The sequence below is a fragment of the Neopsephotus bourkii genome, unplaced genomic scaffold, assembly GCF_033783945.1.
Source record: "Neopsephotus bourkii isolate Nb327-2 ecotype Australia unplaced genomic scaffold, CSIRO-AGI_Nbou_v1 NB_795, whole genome shotgun sequence".
NCBI classification, from domain to species: domain Eukaryota; kingdom Metazoa; phylum Chordata; class Aves; order Psittaciformes; family Psittacidae; genus Neopsephotus; species Neopsephotus bourkii.
In genome coordinates, this window is record NW_026901291.1 from 2,467,546 (window position 1) to 2,484,005 (window position 16,460).

Below are 16,460 nucleotides of genomic sequence, written 5' to 3' on the forward strand. Positions count from 1 at the left end.
ACCAGATTTCAGATTGGACACTTGCATGTTAACATTCCAGCCATTTAGATCACTTCCCCTGTTGTAACTTGGCAAGTACTGGTACTAATACATCACATTTCACTGTTGTGGAGGCTTAAGTTCAATCCAACCAGGAAGAAGCAATTTTGTTTGTGTCTTTTAATTTTGTCATGAGATACGTATTTCTTCCTATAGTGATTTTTTTTTTTTCTTTTTCCTGATATGCACATACTGTTTGGTTTATTTACTGAGCTCTCATTCAAGCTGGCCTCTGTATCTTACAAGACTTGGTCCTTATAAATCACTGCACTTTATTGTATTATGAGGATGTAACTTGCAGCCAAAGCAGCTTTTAAAATTCTGCCATCAGATGAAGCAGGTTAAAATATTAGCTCATGAATTCAAATAAAAAAGCCTTTTTAGATACACTTTTTGTCTATTAGAGTGCTGTTGCTCTGGCTGGTAACAGCCTAACTGTAGTGCGATAAGGTTCTTTGTCATTTTTAGAACTCATTTGTAACTAAGCTATTTCCGCGTCTTCATTGGAAACAAGTAAAGGAGAGTGAAAACTCTGACTGACATCATCTACTTCTTCAGCTATTGTGAACTGACAGCAAGCCCTGCAGCATAAAGTAGCCTGATAGAAATACTATTCACTACTAAGGTTAGCATTTGATCATTAAAGAGATAGGTGCTCTAAGAGGTATTTACACTGACAGCAGAACTGCAAGCTGTCAAATAGGTTTTATTATTTCAGCCTAGTAAAGATTTTGAACTAAATCTGCTTTTCTCATACAACAGAAGCATTATAAGAAATCCGGTGCTTTTATTTTTTATTTTCCTATCTGGTATGAGTGAACAGATGTGAATTAGTTTTAAACAAATTTACAAAGTTTAATGTGTCATTCTGCTGTCACTGAAACAAAAATCAAAGTGTTGGTGAATGTCAAAAGAGAGTAAGATCCAGAAATTAAGGTGAAATTTAAGAGTGTGACTCGGTTTGGTCTTTGTGGCATCTCCCATTATCTTGTTCCGATTTTCATATTATTTTTGTGGGAGCATCACGAAAGGACTTCAGCTGGTGACTGTGCCACTGCTGCCCGGGATGTAGTGTACACATGTGGCAAAGAAGTCCTATCACTAAAGATTTTGCAGTACCTGAACAAAGAGAAAAGCCTGCAGGTATGTGTGATGAAGAAATGAGTGACGCAAACATAAAATAAGAGTGGAACAGGTCATGCTTTGCCTTACGAATAATGGTCACAACTTCATGGCTACTAAATGGTTTGAAGGCAATGCATTAAATCATTTGAAGTTGCAGGGAGGCCAGATTGCTTGGGAGTTTCCTTTTTGTCTTCTGAATTTACAGTTGGAATTGTTCCTTACTTTGGATGTTGTGCAGTAGCAAACCCAGATAATAATTTCAATGCCCTCTGTGTAATCTTCGAAACAGGAGTAAAAATCTGCCTTTCTAAAAATCAGTGGTAAAGTATGCACTGACTTCAGTAGCACCAGGATTCTTCTCTCAGTGTTTAATTGAGAGTGAAAAATAGTTTCAGTGAAAAATGTGTAATCCACCTGCTTACAGTCTTTTCGACAGTCTGCTGTTTGTTGCAGTGTTAACAGGGCTTCTCCCAGAGTTGCACTTCTAGATTGTCAATGAGGCAACATTACTGTCTCAAAAAAAAACCAAAAATGTGAATTGATAAACTGATTAGAACAATTAGCTATTTTAATTACATAAAGCAGACTACATATATCAGTTGATAAATCACATTGGAAATGAAGCAAGAACTCTCACGGTAGTGATGGATTTTTCTCATTAACTTCTTGGATGTGGATTAATGGTTTTGCCACCTTTACAGGTAGCCACAAGTTGTGGGGACGAAGGTCTTTTCATTCTTTCTTTTGTTTTCCTAAAGCCAGTTCTTCGTTCACAATTAGTTGTGTTAATTACCCAGAAAAGATTAGACATACTTGCCAAAATATCATATTGCTAATAAAACAGGAAGATGTTCTCTCGTTACGGAGTAGTATGAATTGATGGTATTTTCTATGGGAGGTGTTTTCATCACAAAGGTGTTATCCCAGCCAGAGACTGTACAGTGCAAGTGTCATCACCTGCACTCGTAAGAAGAAACTTGCATTGGGACACCCGCTGTTGCAGAGTGGGATTTGGCAAGTGGCCTAACCTTCAGCTGTCACTTCACTACAACACCCACCAAAACAAAGGGGATGTGATTTCTGTGCAGGTGTCGTGGTTTAAACCCTGCCAGACGGTTTGTGCACTTACTCCCACATGCAAGAAATGACTACACTTATTTCCAAAGGGACTGAAGGCAATGGTTTATTCCCGAGTCGGTTGACTTTGAGAAGGCTTGAGACTGAAACCTGTTTTGTTGGGATAACAGGATAGTGGAAGAGGAGGTGACCCCTGAATGCCTGGAAGGCAGTAGGACTGTGTGTATGAAACATCATCATATGCTGCGCAAATAACAAAGTAAAAGCCAGGTACTGTCCACAGAGTCAGAAACTGTAGAAGTGCAGAGAAGAGAATCTTGGTGGTTTGGTTGTTTACTGTGTTTTGATTTTCTCTTTTTAGTATGGGATTTTTTTTTTAAGTTGGAAAGTTGGTAGCAGCCCCACTTACACCTGTATCTGGAGAGAAAGCTTTTCTTTTTTTGCACTTTTTCATACTTTCCGTAGACTATAGGAAGCTTCTCTGTGTCCGTCAGAACACAGACTAGCTAGTGTATTATGCTGGCATGTTTCATCCTGCTGCTGAATGGAGCTGGGCATTGACTTCCTTTTCCAGATGACTGATTTATCTTGGATAGAGAGTATTATTTTATAATATTTCTCCTACGTTGGACAACAAAGGTTTTGGCCACAACATGCTATATATCATGTCAATAACAATTATTTATCTTCTTTCAGCCAGTGGATGCTCCGAGATGATACACTTCTGTTTCAGATACAATGTCAGTTGCATGCTTCATTTCAGGTCTGGGGAACCTCTCTGGGATTGTTAGAACTGATGTGATTTTCTAAAATGAATTCATAGCATCATGCAAACCACAGCCGTTTCTCATTGCATAGTTAAGACGTACTTCTTGGTGTTGGCAAACAGAAGTGTATATTTTCAAAGTTTATTTTGATAGACTTGTTTTACAGTTTCAGCATTGTGGATGTTAAGATTAAATTAGTGTTTTTATTGCTCCCAAACATGTTATCTGTGAAGGAACATACTGATATTAAGTTCTTGTAGCTACTTTTTTAAGTTTGGGCTGTGGTAAATTGCATTCTGCTGCCATTCTGTCTGCCAGGGATAACACCAATCTCTATTAGGCTTGGCCAAAGGGTTGAATGGTTCTTGCATTGATACCTTCCATAATCGAAAACCTGAAGTCAGTTCTTTTTCCCCAGCACTGCTGTTTAGACCAAATATAGGTGTTCCCCCTGTTCGTATAATACAGATGCAGTATTGTGCTACACAGTCCTCGCGTTGTTCCTTAATGCCGGCCGTACAGGCATAGTTCGGCTCGCTCAAAAGAGTGCCTTAGGGATGCTCAGTACATGATGCATCTGGATGCGGGAAGGAACCTTCGCCAAACCACTTGCAGGAGATCACACATGCCCGGCGGCGGGCTCTGCTGCTGCCGCCAGCCGCAGCGATGCCAGCTCTTCGGGTGCACGGGGCAGCTAGGCTTGTGCTGGCCCCGGTGCGCTGCCGGCAGCGCCTCTCCCCGTGCCACTTCAGCCGCTGCGCTCCGGGAGCCTCTGCAGCGCCGTTAACACCCCCGCATGGAGCAGCCGCGTCGACCCGCAGCCGCCGCCGCCGCCGCTCTGTGCCCCGTGGCCCCCGCCCCCTGCTGAGGCTGACCCACCACCGGGCTCCAGCCCCCGGGAGCGGCGGTTCTCGTCTTCCCCCAGCACCGTCTCCGGGGCCGGGCCAGGCATCCCCGCTCCGCCCCGCTCCGCGCCCCGCTGCCCGGGGATTGGGGCTGCCGCGCTGCCTGGTGCGAGGCGGGGCTTGGCTCGGCATCTTATTTATTTATTTGTTTCCCTCCTCTTTTCGTGCTTTCCGCGACATCTCCCGGCTGAAATCTCAGTCTCTGTGTAAACAGCAACCGCGGCACGCGTAGGATGGGCCGGGACCGAAGGAGGCGGGCTGCCGGGCGGGCCGGGGCCGGCGCCCCGCTACGGGCTCAAGCCGAGCAGCATCGGCTGGAGCGGGAGGTACCCGCCGGCCGCTGCACCCGCCGGCCCCGGGAGCAGTAGGCACGTCTGTGGCAATGACCTTCTGGGGAGAGCCGCGCTCGCCCCCTCCCGCTCTTGCGGAAAGTCAGACAAGTCAGTAAGGAAATCGAGAACTTGTAAGAGGGAGAGAGGGAGCGCAACAACAAACCCCAGCCTCCGCGTCTGGATGATTTCAGGGCTGATCAGCATCACCCAAAGGAAAACTTTGGTGACGCCCGGGGAGCCGCCGTGCTTTTCCAGCGGGATGCGAGCGCTGGCTTCGTGAGGCGCGAGCATCAGGAGCGTCTTTGCCCTAGGAGCCGGAGCCCCGCGGCCCCTTCCCAGCACCTTGCCCCCACCGCTCGGGGTGTTGTGGGGTAGGGGGCTACTTCCCTGCCTCAGGCTACTGAAGCCCCGGACCGAGATTTCAGCCTGAACTGTTTTCCTATTTATTTACTGAGAGGAGAGGGGTTTTCATTCACAGCATCATCTGTTTTGAAGAAAGAAAGGAGAAAAGGGGAGGGTTAAAGCTAAAGAAGTAAGTCTTCTCCCCGAAGGAAATGCCTTTACTCCCTCCGGATGACCTGCTCTGATAATGTAGCCTCTCCAGCTGACCGAGTTTTATTTTGACTACAAAGTGTGCAAAACTGAGTCATAACACACCCTAGGATGTGCACTTCTGGGATTAGCAATATGGGGTATCTGTTGTCACCTCTCCTTTTGAGCCTGGCAGCAGTTTTTTCCAAAGGTAAGTCTCAGTCTCTTCACTGCATCTTGTTTCTTGTTTATTTTGCATCCACAGCCTCTGCCCCCTCTCTTTGCAGTGCCTTGACTGTCAATACCCACAGTTCATGAGTGAAAGGGGAGAGTCCTGTGCTAGTCTGGAGCAGAGATACCTTAATGGGAAATCCCGAGTGGCTGGGGTTTTGTTGGTTGACTGTGACAAAAGTCTGCCCATTTACTGAGGTATTTGTTACCTGGCTGTTGCACTTTCGATCATGTAGTAGATGCTGTTGATGAGGTTTGTTGGTAATTCAGTTTTGGATGGCAAAAGATTTGTTATCTGCAAATGTGAAATCTTGAGAGGTGCAAGCTGTTGGAGTTAGCTGCCTCTCTGTTATGTTGTAATAAAAAATTCTGTATCTCAGACTGGCTGGCAAGGTTTTACTGAGCTAGAGGTATACATGCTTACTGAAATGTTCAGCAACTTTCATGAGAGCCTGAACCAGGTGTCTGGTATTCATGCTGAATAGAGTTAGAATGTCCTGAGAGCATGACTTCAGATGACGCAGTGACACCTTGTTGCCCTCGAGTGTGTTGATAGTAAGAATCAAAAAAACAGCATATAGGCAATGCACATGTGTTTGTGTGCATTCAAGACCTCCTCTGAACTTAGTTTTCAGTGGTAGCCTCTCCAAAAGGTGAATGTATTTTTGCAATGCTTAATTTAGATGATTGTGAGCGAGCATTCCTATGGAATATAAATTAGGAGAAATGCACATTTTAACTGAGCAGAGATTGTTCATCAACAGCTATACAGTTACATTTTAGCAGGGAAATAAAATTAAAGTTCACTCTTGGTTAATCTTAAGAGAGTAATAGCATATGTATTTCATCTATGATTTTGCAAACATTCTTATAAAGAGTTCTGTATATAAGCATCACTGTTTAAAAGAGTTTAACATCTTTTTACTCTTCCAGATACCAGCACCTTTCCTTTTTCTTAAGTGAGTTGTTTTTACTACTTACTTATTTTACTAGTCCCAGGACGGAACTTACAGACAGAAGGCAAAATACACAGCTTTGTGTTTCTGTGGTGGTTCCCTGTATAACATTCCTTTCTCCATTTTTCCTTAGAACAGGCTAAGAAAGCAAGCAACAAAATTGTAAGCCTGCTGAAATGTTACCTAAATGCAGCGCCTACATAAGTACAGTTTTAAAGTTGCAATTGGAAATGCATTAGCAGCAGGGACTAGATGTCTTTTCAAAAGATTGCTTCATTCACTTTGCACACCAGTAGCTTTTGATTTCCCAGCTGGGCTGCAGATGATGTATTTCATTATAAGGAATATCAGTACTTTAGGTAGGCTGACAATGCAGTAAGAATGTAAACTTTTTCATCTCCTGTGTTTTTTGGTGTGTTTCAGTTTTCAACCTTAACATGACATTAACATAGCTGAAATCTCAGCCAAACACTATTCCAAGATTGGAGTGTAAGTGGCATTTCAGTCCTACAGAGTACAGTGTTTGTTTTATTGCCAGCTCAGCAATTACAGCACTCACATGACTTTATTCTTAAATGTTATTTACATCTCCTTTGAATGATAAACATAGGCAGAAAACTTGACTTGGAAAGGGGGTCTTTTGTGTGGAAAAAAAACCTATAAAAACTGATGAGTGAGATTTTTCTGTGTATTGTGGTTATGAAGTCTCATTAAATCTGATATGTATTGGAACAAGTTATGCCAGGGGAGGTTTAGTTTGGTTATTGGGAAAAATTTCTTCACCAAAAGGGTTGTCAAGCATTGGAACAAGCTGTCCAGGGAAGTGGTGGAGTCACCAGCCCTGGTGGTATGTAAAAGATACCTAGAGGTGGTATTTGGGGAAGTAGTTTAGTGGTAGACTTGGCAGTGCAATATTAACAGTGGATACTATGATCTTAAAAGGTCTTTTCCAACCTAAACACATCTGTGATTCTATGAAACCAGATACATGAGAGCCCATTAGAATTACTGATATTGTCTGTGCTATTTATTTTCCACTTCAGGTATCCAGTATATAAATGCATGATTGCTGTAACTCTTTGCTGTCTAGTATCTGTCTTTAATGGAATAATGTGTTTCCATATTCAGTAGCAGACTCCATCTGTACTATGATGCCTTTGCGTACTCTGGGAAGACCAGAGTGTTCTGGAAATCTACAGTATAAATTTGACAGCATAAAAGGTTGATTTTCTCCTCCTTTCCATAAGAAGATAGATGTAGTAGTAATCAGACTTGATTACTACTACAGAGTATGTTTCTTTGATGCCTTTTTGTGGCTAATAGAAAACCTCTCTCATTTATGACATGATGACAAAGTTTTCTTAAAGAGGTAAAAAACATCTTCTAACATGCAACAGCAATCAGCTGTCTATTGTGCATAGGTCTGTTGCTGATTACTCAGAACCATGGCAACACACCTTTTTACTGCTGTATTTCCAAATCTTTCAGGTAATAACATTGAAGACTTGAGATTACTATTGTGGTTTTGGTTTGCTTGTATCATGTAAATGCAAAAAACAGCTCCAGCCTGAAAAATGAAACCTTGTTTTCAATAGAGCTTCATGTTCTAATCAGAACAATTTGTTACTGATGTAATCCATGTATTTTAATAAATTGTCAGTCTAATTATACATATGTGTGTGTGTACATATATGTACATATATATATAGACAATGGACAGTTTACAAGAGAGTGTAACTGTAGTCATAGGGGCAGTTGCATTGCACAGTTCAATTAGGAGTTTTCTGCAGTTAGTTCTAGGGAGCCAGTGCTTATCCTGTGTCAGTTTGGTATTTTGCTGTTTGTTATCAACTACAAAAAAGAAAATCTTCAGAAATCTTCAATTAAAAAAGAACTGAAGTCCAGTTGACATTAATGAAAACACTGATACAGCAGGCACAGTAAAGTGGACATTTCATTCCTTCATTTAAGGGAAAACCTCTCACTAGGCTCATTGGAGCAGAATAAAAACTTTAATACTTTACTTGAAATTCAGGTTCCATGCTTGGCTTAAGTCTGTAATGAACTGAGCATCTCCTGCAAGATGCTAAACAATTTCAGGATGTATATTGTGAGACTTAAGATTGAGGAGCCTTTTACATTATGAATGTTTGCTGTCAGATAAAACTCCTGAATAAATTTCAAATTTCAGGTCTGAGTTCAACAGTAACTAAACAAATGAACATTTTAATGATTTTTTTCTGCCTGCATTCTGCTGAGCGTTCCTTGTTCTTCTCTGTCATCCTGGGCTGCAATCTTCCTGCGAGTTGCTTTCTAATGAGATCTCAGGCCACACAGCTGCTGTTTTGATTTCCTTTCTCTCTGTTTTTTTGAAAGTGGAAACTTGGCAACTGTATTAGGCAGGATTTTCTTGTATACCCCTAAGAGTGTTCCTCATAGCCTAGAGATGTGGATAGTACATACACAGTGATGCCAATCTCCTTGTTATCTACAAGCTGTTGGAGTTAGCTGGCCCTCTGTTATCTTGTATGTGTGTGGAAATCTCCCAGAAACCTAAACCCCAAATTGCTTAGTTTTGGTTACATTATAATAGAGAAATATCTAGATATTTGGATTTAAATTGCTTCTGTTTCCTTTGGAATTTTCCATGTTTCAGTATTGTTTGAACCCTCTTGATTTCTACTAAATGTTACAGTATGGATTTTGTTTGTCTTCTTATGGACAAACTCTGTCTTTGGCTTACCCTGTGTAATTTTACTGATGCTGTGATCATGCTTAGTATCCGAATGTATCATTCTATCCACATAGCATTTCTCTTAGTATTTTAGTGGATTGTATCTGTGAATTGTAGTTGTATAGGAAGCTACTTCACTTTCATCTCACTTGCGCATCTGCTGGCTTCAGTGGGGGTAGTGGTGTACATAGAACTACACAGCTGAGCTTATTAGTTATGTTCTGTCTTGCAGAAGGCTGTGGGCCATTTCTGAAGATCTGTATGTGCAGATCTTCTGCTGACACTGAAGTGCAGAGTTTAACAGAAGTAGAAACATGGAAAATGAAAAGCTGAAGAGTGCAAAAATCTGTGCTTCAGCACTTCGTACTTTGAAGTTCATTAATCCGGAATGTAATCTGGTAGTACACTGGTAATGGAAAATAATGCTGTATATGGGATCTGAGAGACATACTCTTGTTTTTCCCCTCCTTGGTGGTGACTAGGCAGGAGTTGATGTCTGAGTCTCAATTCATGTTGAAAGATTTTGATTGTGATGATGAGGGGCTCATTATTTTTCTGAAAGTAACAGTTCTGACATTGCTTGTGGGCAGACTCATCATAGGCACCTCTGATGCTCTGTCTGTGCAATTGATACATATAGAACATTTAATGCATGCTGATTTCAGATGACCACAAATTACATGAGCATAAAGTACAGGTCTGATCAGTCGTTTTTCTTGTAAGCTTTGCCCATGTGCAGAAACCCAGAAAGTTTTCTTAAAAACCCAAAGGGTAAAGGAAATCTTTTTATCTTAAGGTTCAGGATGTTCCCATAAACCCAAAGTTTTTGTACTTTGTCCCAGCTGCATTTAACTTAGTGTTGTTTGAGACATTATCCAAGGGAAAGGGAATTTAACTTGCACTTTTTTGCTCTTACTGTGTTTCTTGCCACTGTGTACTTCTGGGAGAAGCCCCATTTTTATTTCTTTCAGTAAAAATAATAAATTCAGACTAAGCAACAAAAAATCTACAGCTAGACCCATGTTTTATTTGTCAGCTGCAATACTGGCTTAATGTGATTTTGTTTCTAATATTTCCCTGTAATGTTCTCATTTTTTACTTCTGTCTTTTCTTTTATTAGTTCCATTGGACTGGCAGGCTCTCTGACACCAGCCAATGTTTTCGATATTAATAAAAGCAGCTTTATTCAATGAAGATCAGTTTTATTTAATAAAAGAGAAAAATCAAAAGATAATCTGATTTTTCATGCTGCATTTGCACTAAATCAGCCTCCTGAGGTTGTTGTGGATGCCAAGTCTAGTGGCAGTCTATCACAGGTCCTAGGATGCATAAACATGACTCTAGACGGATTGATTGAAGAGAAGCTGAAGAGGCAGCTGAGATTCTGGTTCAGAGGTTTGGTTTATAAAGTGTTACATTAAACTACTTCATTTTCAGCAGTCTTTGTAATATTGCCTGCTGCATTATTAATGGCAGTTCAAAACGAAGTGGATTTTAGATAGTTCAGAGACATTTAGATAACACTAATTATTACAAGCACATTTGAAGTATATATTTAAAGTATATATTTGAAGATGTTAGGGTACTTCACCCTCCTCCATGGGGAGAAAAATTAACTGTAGAATGAGGATTGGCTTCTTCATGTTCTTGATTTCATCTTTTATGGAATAGACTTAATTCCAGCATAAGGTGTTAGTCTGATGGCCCCACAAAGCTAATGGATTGAAAGTCTTCATCCTTCAAAGTAGTACAGCCTATGTAGTATCTATGCAAGCTTCCACTTTCTAGTTTAGTGGTATGACCTAGTTTTTTCTAGTTTAGTAATAAACTTGACCTAGAGAATGATCTAACTTCCGGCTCTATGATATAAGATATTGCATCCATCTATTGATCCCCAGTGGGTGTGATCCAGAGCCTGTTACAGTCACTGCATACAGTTTCATTGCCTTCAGTAGGCTTTAATTCAGAGCGTAGACAGTTTTCTGGAGTGGTATTTTTCCGCCTGTGGCCCACACACTAGTGGTGATTCATAGAACATCTGAGCCGTGTTGTGAAACCAGTGCCAGAAACCTTATGCGTGCAAGCTAGGAGGAAAAAACAAGGGAGGAAATAGAAGTAACAAGGCCTCTTTCAGAGTGCATCCCAATTTGTGTTTGGTTGTAAACAGAGGCCTTGTGACAATGTGTAAGATGGTCTGGATTTCTTGCAAAAAGTTAGATAGCTCTTGGCCTTAAAAGGATTGAGGAAAAACTGCTGTAGCAAGACTAACTGTAGTAATTTAAAGTGTTTCTCTGAGCTGTTTGGTATTGCCTCAGTACTTCAGACACAATTGCTGATGGTGTGTGTTTCTAATCCACTGCAGCATAGGGTCACTTAAATCAACATTGAGTAGTGGTTCAGTGAAGCAAGGTAGGAGTAGTCTGCCAGTCACTTAATGGTCAATTAACTTCCTAAAAGGCTTCCGCTGTACTCACAGAGGATGTTTGTTTGTTCTTGCGCCCTCAGAGTTAGTTGTTGGGGTATTTTTAATTAAGGTTTCCAGAAAGGTTTTTGGAGTGAGTTTTCTCTGTTGCAGATGTTTGTCTCTCTGAAAGCTGCTCAGCAAAATGCACACATTTTTGTTTCTTGTACAGATCACGTAGAAATGGTTGGTAGTGTATTATCTGTGCTGATGCCACACTACCCCAGATTTACAAAACAGAAGGCTTGTTCCCTCCTTCTGTAGTCACTTCACTTTCTCAAAGGCCCATTGAGCTCTGTTTTTAAAGTTGAGTTGGTTTTAAAGTTGATTTGGTTTGTTATGTGGGGTTTTATTTGTAAATAAAGACTTAATGTGATAATGCTGTGTATAAGATGCTTTGGATAAGGCTTTCCAGGATTTTGATATGGAAATGGTTAGTAGCCATTTTCCATCCTTAATTTATTCAATCTTATACTCATTTGCTTTTCTTCTAACGGTATCTCTTAATAGCGCCTCTTCTCTTGGTGAAATGCATTTGGCCTCGTTAGTTTGCAGTTTTGCAGCTACAGCAAGCAAAATAAAACTGCATATAAAATTGACCATGGAGACTGTAAAACACGAGGAAGGACATTGAATAACGTAGGTCCTGCAAAAAGCGCAAAATACATGAGTTAGCTAGTTAAAGAGAAAAAAGTAGCAGTGGTAATACTGAGTATACCAAGCAGCAATGTGGAAAGGTGTCGACACACTTCTTATTCTTGATGTATATGACTTTACAAGGCCAGACTAAGAAGCAACAGAAGAAGTGTCCTCTTTAGCTGAACCAGGATGCTCTACAGCATGCCTTTTGATCTCTTTTGCTTTCAAGGTAGGCAGACAGTTGAGCAGTCAGTCTGCAGACTTCTTGCTAAGGAATAAGGCAGGTGTCCAGATGTTAACACAGGTGAGGCTGCATGCCTTACATGCTGAAAAAAATCCTCAGATTTTTAAGCCAGAGAGATTAGTCTCATCTAATTCTAAATGATCTCAGGACCTTAATTTTGTTGGTCTTCATCATCACTTGCTTGCTTTTTATTTATATTTTTAAAACTGTATGTCTTCAGTGAACATTCTGTAAATTCATTGTACAAGAGGAGGAATCCAAAACTGCCCAAGTAGCTAATAGTGTCTCTGAATATTAATCCAATCCATAATATAAGAAATGAAACAATACCTCTTACTTTTCAATCCACTCACATATCAAAGATTCTGTATTAGCCCATAATTGTATCCTCCACTTTCTACTGAGCCATGGTGACTAATTCCATTTGTCTTCAAGAAAATAGTGCCAAAGATGAAATATCTGTATCCTTCAGAGTTGTGCTTCTCTGTCTTAATGTAATCAGTCTTGCTTGGTTAATTTTAATTTGGTAATATACATCGGGTAGTTAGTTTTCTTGTCTATGCATGGCAAATTCTTGCATTTGATTTCCTACATTGCTGCTAGCAATACAGTGTATATTGTCAGGTTTCCCTGCTATGAAGGTGGGTCCCAATGTTGTTTCAGTGGATTGTGTTTTGAGCTATTGTTAAAGGAACTATTCAGCTTTGCAGAACTTCCCAGTGTAATAAACATGTAAAACCACCATGGATCAGCAGTTACCCTCCTGTCATCTTCAGCATGTTTCAGAAATAGAAGCAGTTTGGTCAGGTAGCTCTTGAGCTGGAGAAGGATATCTTTATGTGGTCAACAGCATGGGACTTGGGGCAAAATTGAGCAGTTTTTCTGCCTAGCAGAGGAAATAGGTGCATACACATTCTGTAAGTTTATTATAATGCTTTGTTACACTGTAAGCAGCATTAAATGAATACTTTCAGTCTTCACTAATATGTCCAATTTACACTAATTTTCACTGCATCTACTATGTTTAGGAACTATTTAACTCAGATCACAAGATCTTTATAAATCAGGGGATTTGTTAGGTGTCAGAATACTAGAAAAACTGGGGCTGCTTCTGTAAAAAGGAATGGAAAAGGAACATATGCAAAAGGAGTGTCTCATAATCTGCTGGTGTGCTAGTGCATAGCTGATACGTGACTAATTGAAATTTGTCATTTTCTAAGACTGGAGAGGCAAGGCCGCTGCTTCCTGATGTCTCTAATGAGATTCTTTGTATTGACTCTTAGAAATCTTGCTGAAATGCCAACTGCTCAGCAGTCCTGTAAATCAGAATATGAAAAGATGAGAATCCAAAATATAGTAGACACTTCTAAAACCTTGGTTTAGTCTTTCTGAGTTTTCATATCCCTCTTACAGACAAAGAGTAGTTATACCCTTAGTGATGGACAATAAAAGCGATGTATTGCTTTTTGAAGCTTGATATGATCCTTTCCATAGATCCTCCCTTGTTTACTCAGGGTTTATCAGTTAAGGTTCTCTTATTCTGTATCCTTTTCCGTATTATTAGGCAAATAGTTGTAAGGCTATCATGACTTCAGCTGTGCTGTGCTCTAACCTTTGTGGTTGACTGTCTTCCCCTGCAGCAGTTGTCTGATACAAGATGATTTCTTGCATACTGAACACTTGTGCACAGTAGGATTCTGTTTCATACTTCTGACTCTTTGACACCGTCTGCCCAGTAAAGTGGTTTTAATGGGTTTCTGCTGAGCCAGCCTATACTACGGACCTGACAGCATGCTCTGTGTCTTCAAAAATAAACAAAATCTCTTCAGAAAAGCTACCCATGAACATTGACTTCTCCAAGATTGAGGGTTACATACTGTTTGATGTTTTGTGGAGGCAGAAACATCTATATTTGATAGGCTTTAAAATGGGAAAATGACTGATGGCTTGGAATGGTCTTCTAATACTACTAGTTTATATTTTTAAATGACCTTGTAAAGCATGATTTCTTGTCCCATTTTTTTTTTTTTAGTCAGGTATTATTATCCTTTTAGAGAATTGCAATTGTTTTACCTTGTTGGAGTTATCTTTATGAAAGCTGGGCAACGTAGTAGTTCACAATGGTGATTTAGGAGTCAGGGTACCCAGTGGCTTTCTGTAACCTTTGGAAAATCAGTTTTCTGCTTTCCCTTTTCCTTTTAAAATGCCTTGCCTGCTCAGAGCAAAGGACCTGTTTTACTTACTGTTTGTAGAGCATCCGTCCCTCTTCTCAGATGAGAATATACGTTTTTGCCACATTAATTAATTACTAGTAGCTGAGTTAGAAACAGGAATATGGCATTGTGATTGTCCTGATTGCTGGACAACACGAACAACTCGGAGGCCTGTAAGAATAGAAGAGCAGTGTAAGGGGAAAAAAATAAATAACAAAATCATCTGTGTGATTAAAAAGTTCTAAGAGCATAAGTTGATCCCATCCTATGATGTTACAATTAATAACTATCCAAACCTTCTCAAACAGCAGCGTGATAAAGGGCTGTTTATCAGAAAAAACTTCAAGAAGAAAGATGTTATAAAGATGTTTTTATATTTTTTGTTATAATCCATGTTACTAAACTATTAGAAAAGACTTGGAATATCAGTATTAATAATGCAACAAACCACTTACAGTGAAAAAATGTAGTTTTTGACAGATGAGACAGATCATAGAAATACTTAATTCATTCTCTCTCTCCCTCTTCAAGTCTTTGGGGTTTATTTTAAGCTCCTTCATGTTGCAAACAGTGGGTGGTGGTGGTGGTGATGAGACGGACTGGTGAAAAAAACTGTTGGCTAGTGGTTTCCTTTATTGCTGGGACATGAAAATTGAAGCAGACAATGTAAATGGAGTCTTTCTGCCGAACGTCTGAGCTGACTTGAGAAGAATGCACAGAGAATCAGACACAATCCTTTAGCTTCTTGTTTTGTAATTTATGTGTAGTTTTACCTCCAGCTGAAATGAAGACTTCCATTGAAGCATGAGTGTCTTTTGTCTTCTCTGTGCCCTATATAGTGCTAGTTCTGGTTTGTAGATCTTGTAGGGAGCCAGTACAAGATACTTGAACCTTTTTCTAGTTGCCCATTTACTCAAGAATAGCAGTTGCTGAAGTTCCCCCCAAAAATGATCTTCAGTGGTACTGTGGCATTTTGAGTGAATAGACCACAAGTCTAAGGCAGCTTTTCAGTATATTCTGATGTGCAAAGCCTTCATATAAAAGAACCACTCACAACCATCATTAGCTTTGGAACCTTTTGTTCAATAAGGGTGTTTTGCTTTTTTAAGCTGTGGGATATGAACACGGTGGTACCATTTGTGAGAAGGTTGGCGAGATACTTGTTTGCCACTGAAGAAGCAGACAGTTCCGTCATTGTTTAATAAATGGTCAACAGCAGAGCTGTGCATGTGAAGCTTTTAAATTATGTGAATCTTTTCTGCTTGCAGGTTCCCTTACATTTTCTGGCCAGTTTGGTTTGAAGATGTGGACAATCTTAGCAATACTGCATCCAAGTGCAGGGTCCCTTTATGTTCTCATGTTCGCATCTTTGTGGATTTCTTCGGGCTTGCTGTTGCTTGAAACCACCCAGCTTCTCAAGGTCTGAAATTCAGACTGAATTTACTGGTTAGAAAAGTATAAATCAGATAGCCCTATGAATTCCCTTGAGAATTAAAATGGTATTTCCTAAGTACTGTCCAGCAGGCTGCTATTTCAAGTGGTATATCAGTGCTCTTTTCTCTTTGCTTTTGCTAATGCTTCATTTGTATAATGGATGAAATGCTAACTAAGGGAGATACCTAAGATCTGTGATCCTTACACAGTTGGTAGCTGCTGCTGTTGCCTTTTCTCCCCCCTCCATCTTATCACAACTTTGGGTATTGCTGTAAATGTTCCCTCTTGTTTCTGCTGCGGTAGTTTAAAATACATGTATCAGCATCAACTGTGTCATTTCTGCCTTTTTATTTAGGCTCTTTACCTGAGTAGCAGTAGGTCAGGGTAATGGTACAGTAATTGCTCTTGAAGCATTTATTTGTTTCTTTTCTTTCTATGCAGTCGTATCTTCCTTTCATCCTTTCATCTATTCCTATCAGAATTATGCATGTGGTTTGGATCAGACCCTGATAAAAGAGAAATATTTTTAAGTAGAGGATACTATACATAGCAGACCTTTGTTATGGTATTTATAGTCTTGATGTTTAGAATGTCTTCGTATGCATTATAGGTTCTCATCAAATAATCAAATTGCATCAGTAGTAATAAAAGAGATGGTTCATGAAGAGATTCTTTTGAACTGTTCTCTTTTCAGCAGCTTCAGACAAAACGATGAAGTTGGCAGCATATTTGCAGTGCTAACAAATTTGGGCTTTGGCAGCCTAAATCAGGA

The 16,460-nt window shown here is 40.1% G+C and overlaps 1 protein-coding gene across 2 annotated transcripts in view; it reads left to right on the forward strand.

Annotated features, from left to right (window-relative positions):
* TMEM132D (transmembrane protein 132D) overlaps nt 1–16,460 on the forward strand; it is a 269,350-nt gene that overhangs the window by 25,475 nt on the left and 227,415 nt on the right. Inside the window, exon 1 of one of the 2 annotated variants that reach the window (XM_061355389.1) lies at nt 4,019–4,987. The exons of the other annotated variant lie outside the window; for it this stretch is intronic. Within the exon in view, the coding sequence (XP_061211373.1) occupies nt 4,909–4,987 (79 nt within the window). The 5' untranslated portion in view covers nt 4,019–4,908. Of the gene's footprint in view, nt 1–4,018; nt 4,988–16,460 lie in introns of those variants that run through there. 2 annotated transcript variants of the gene reach the window in all.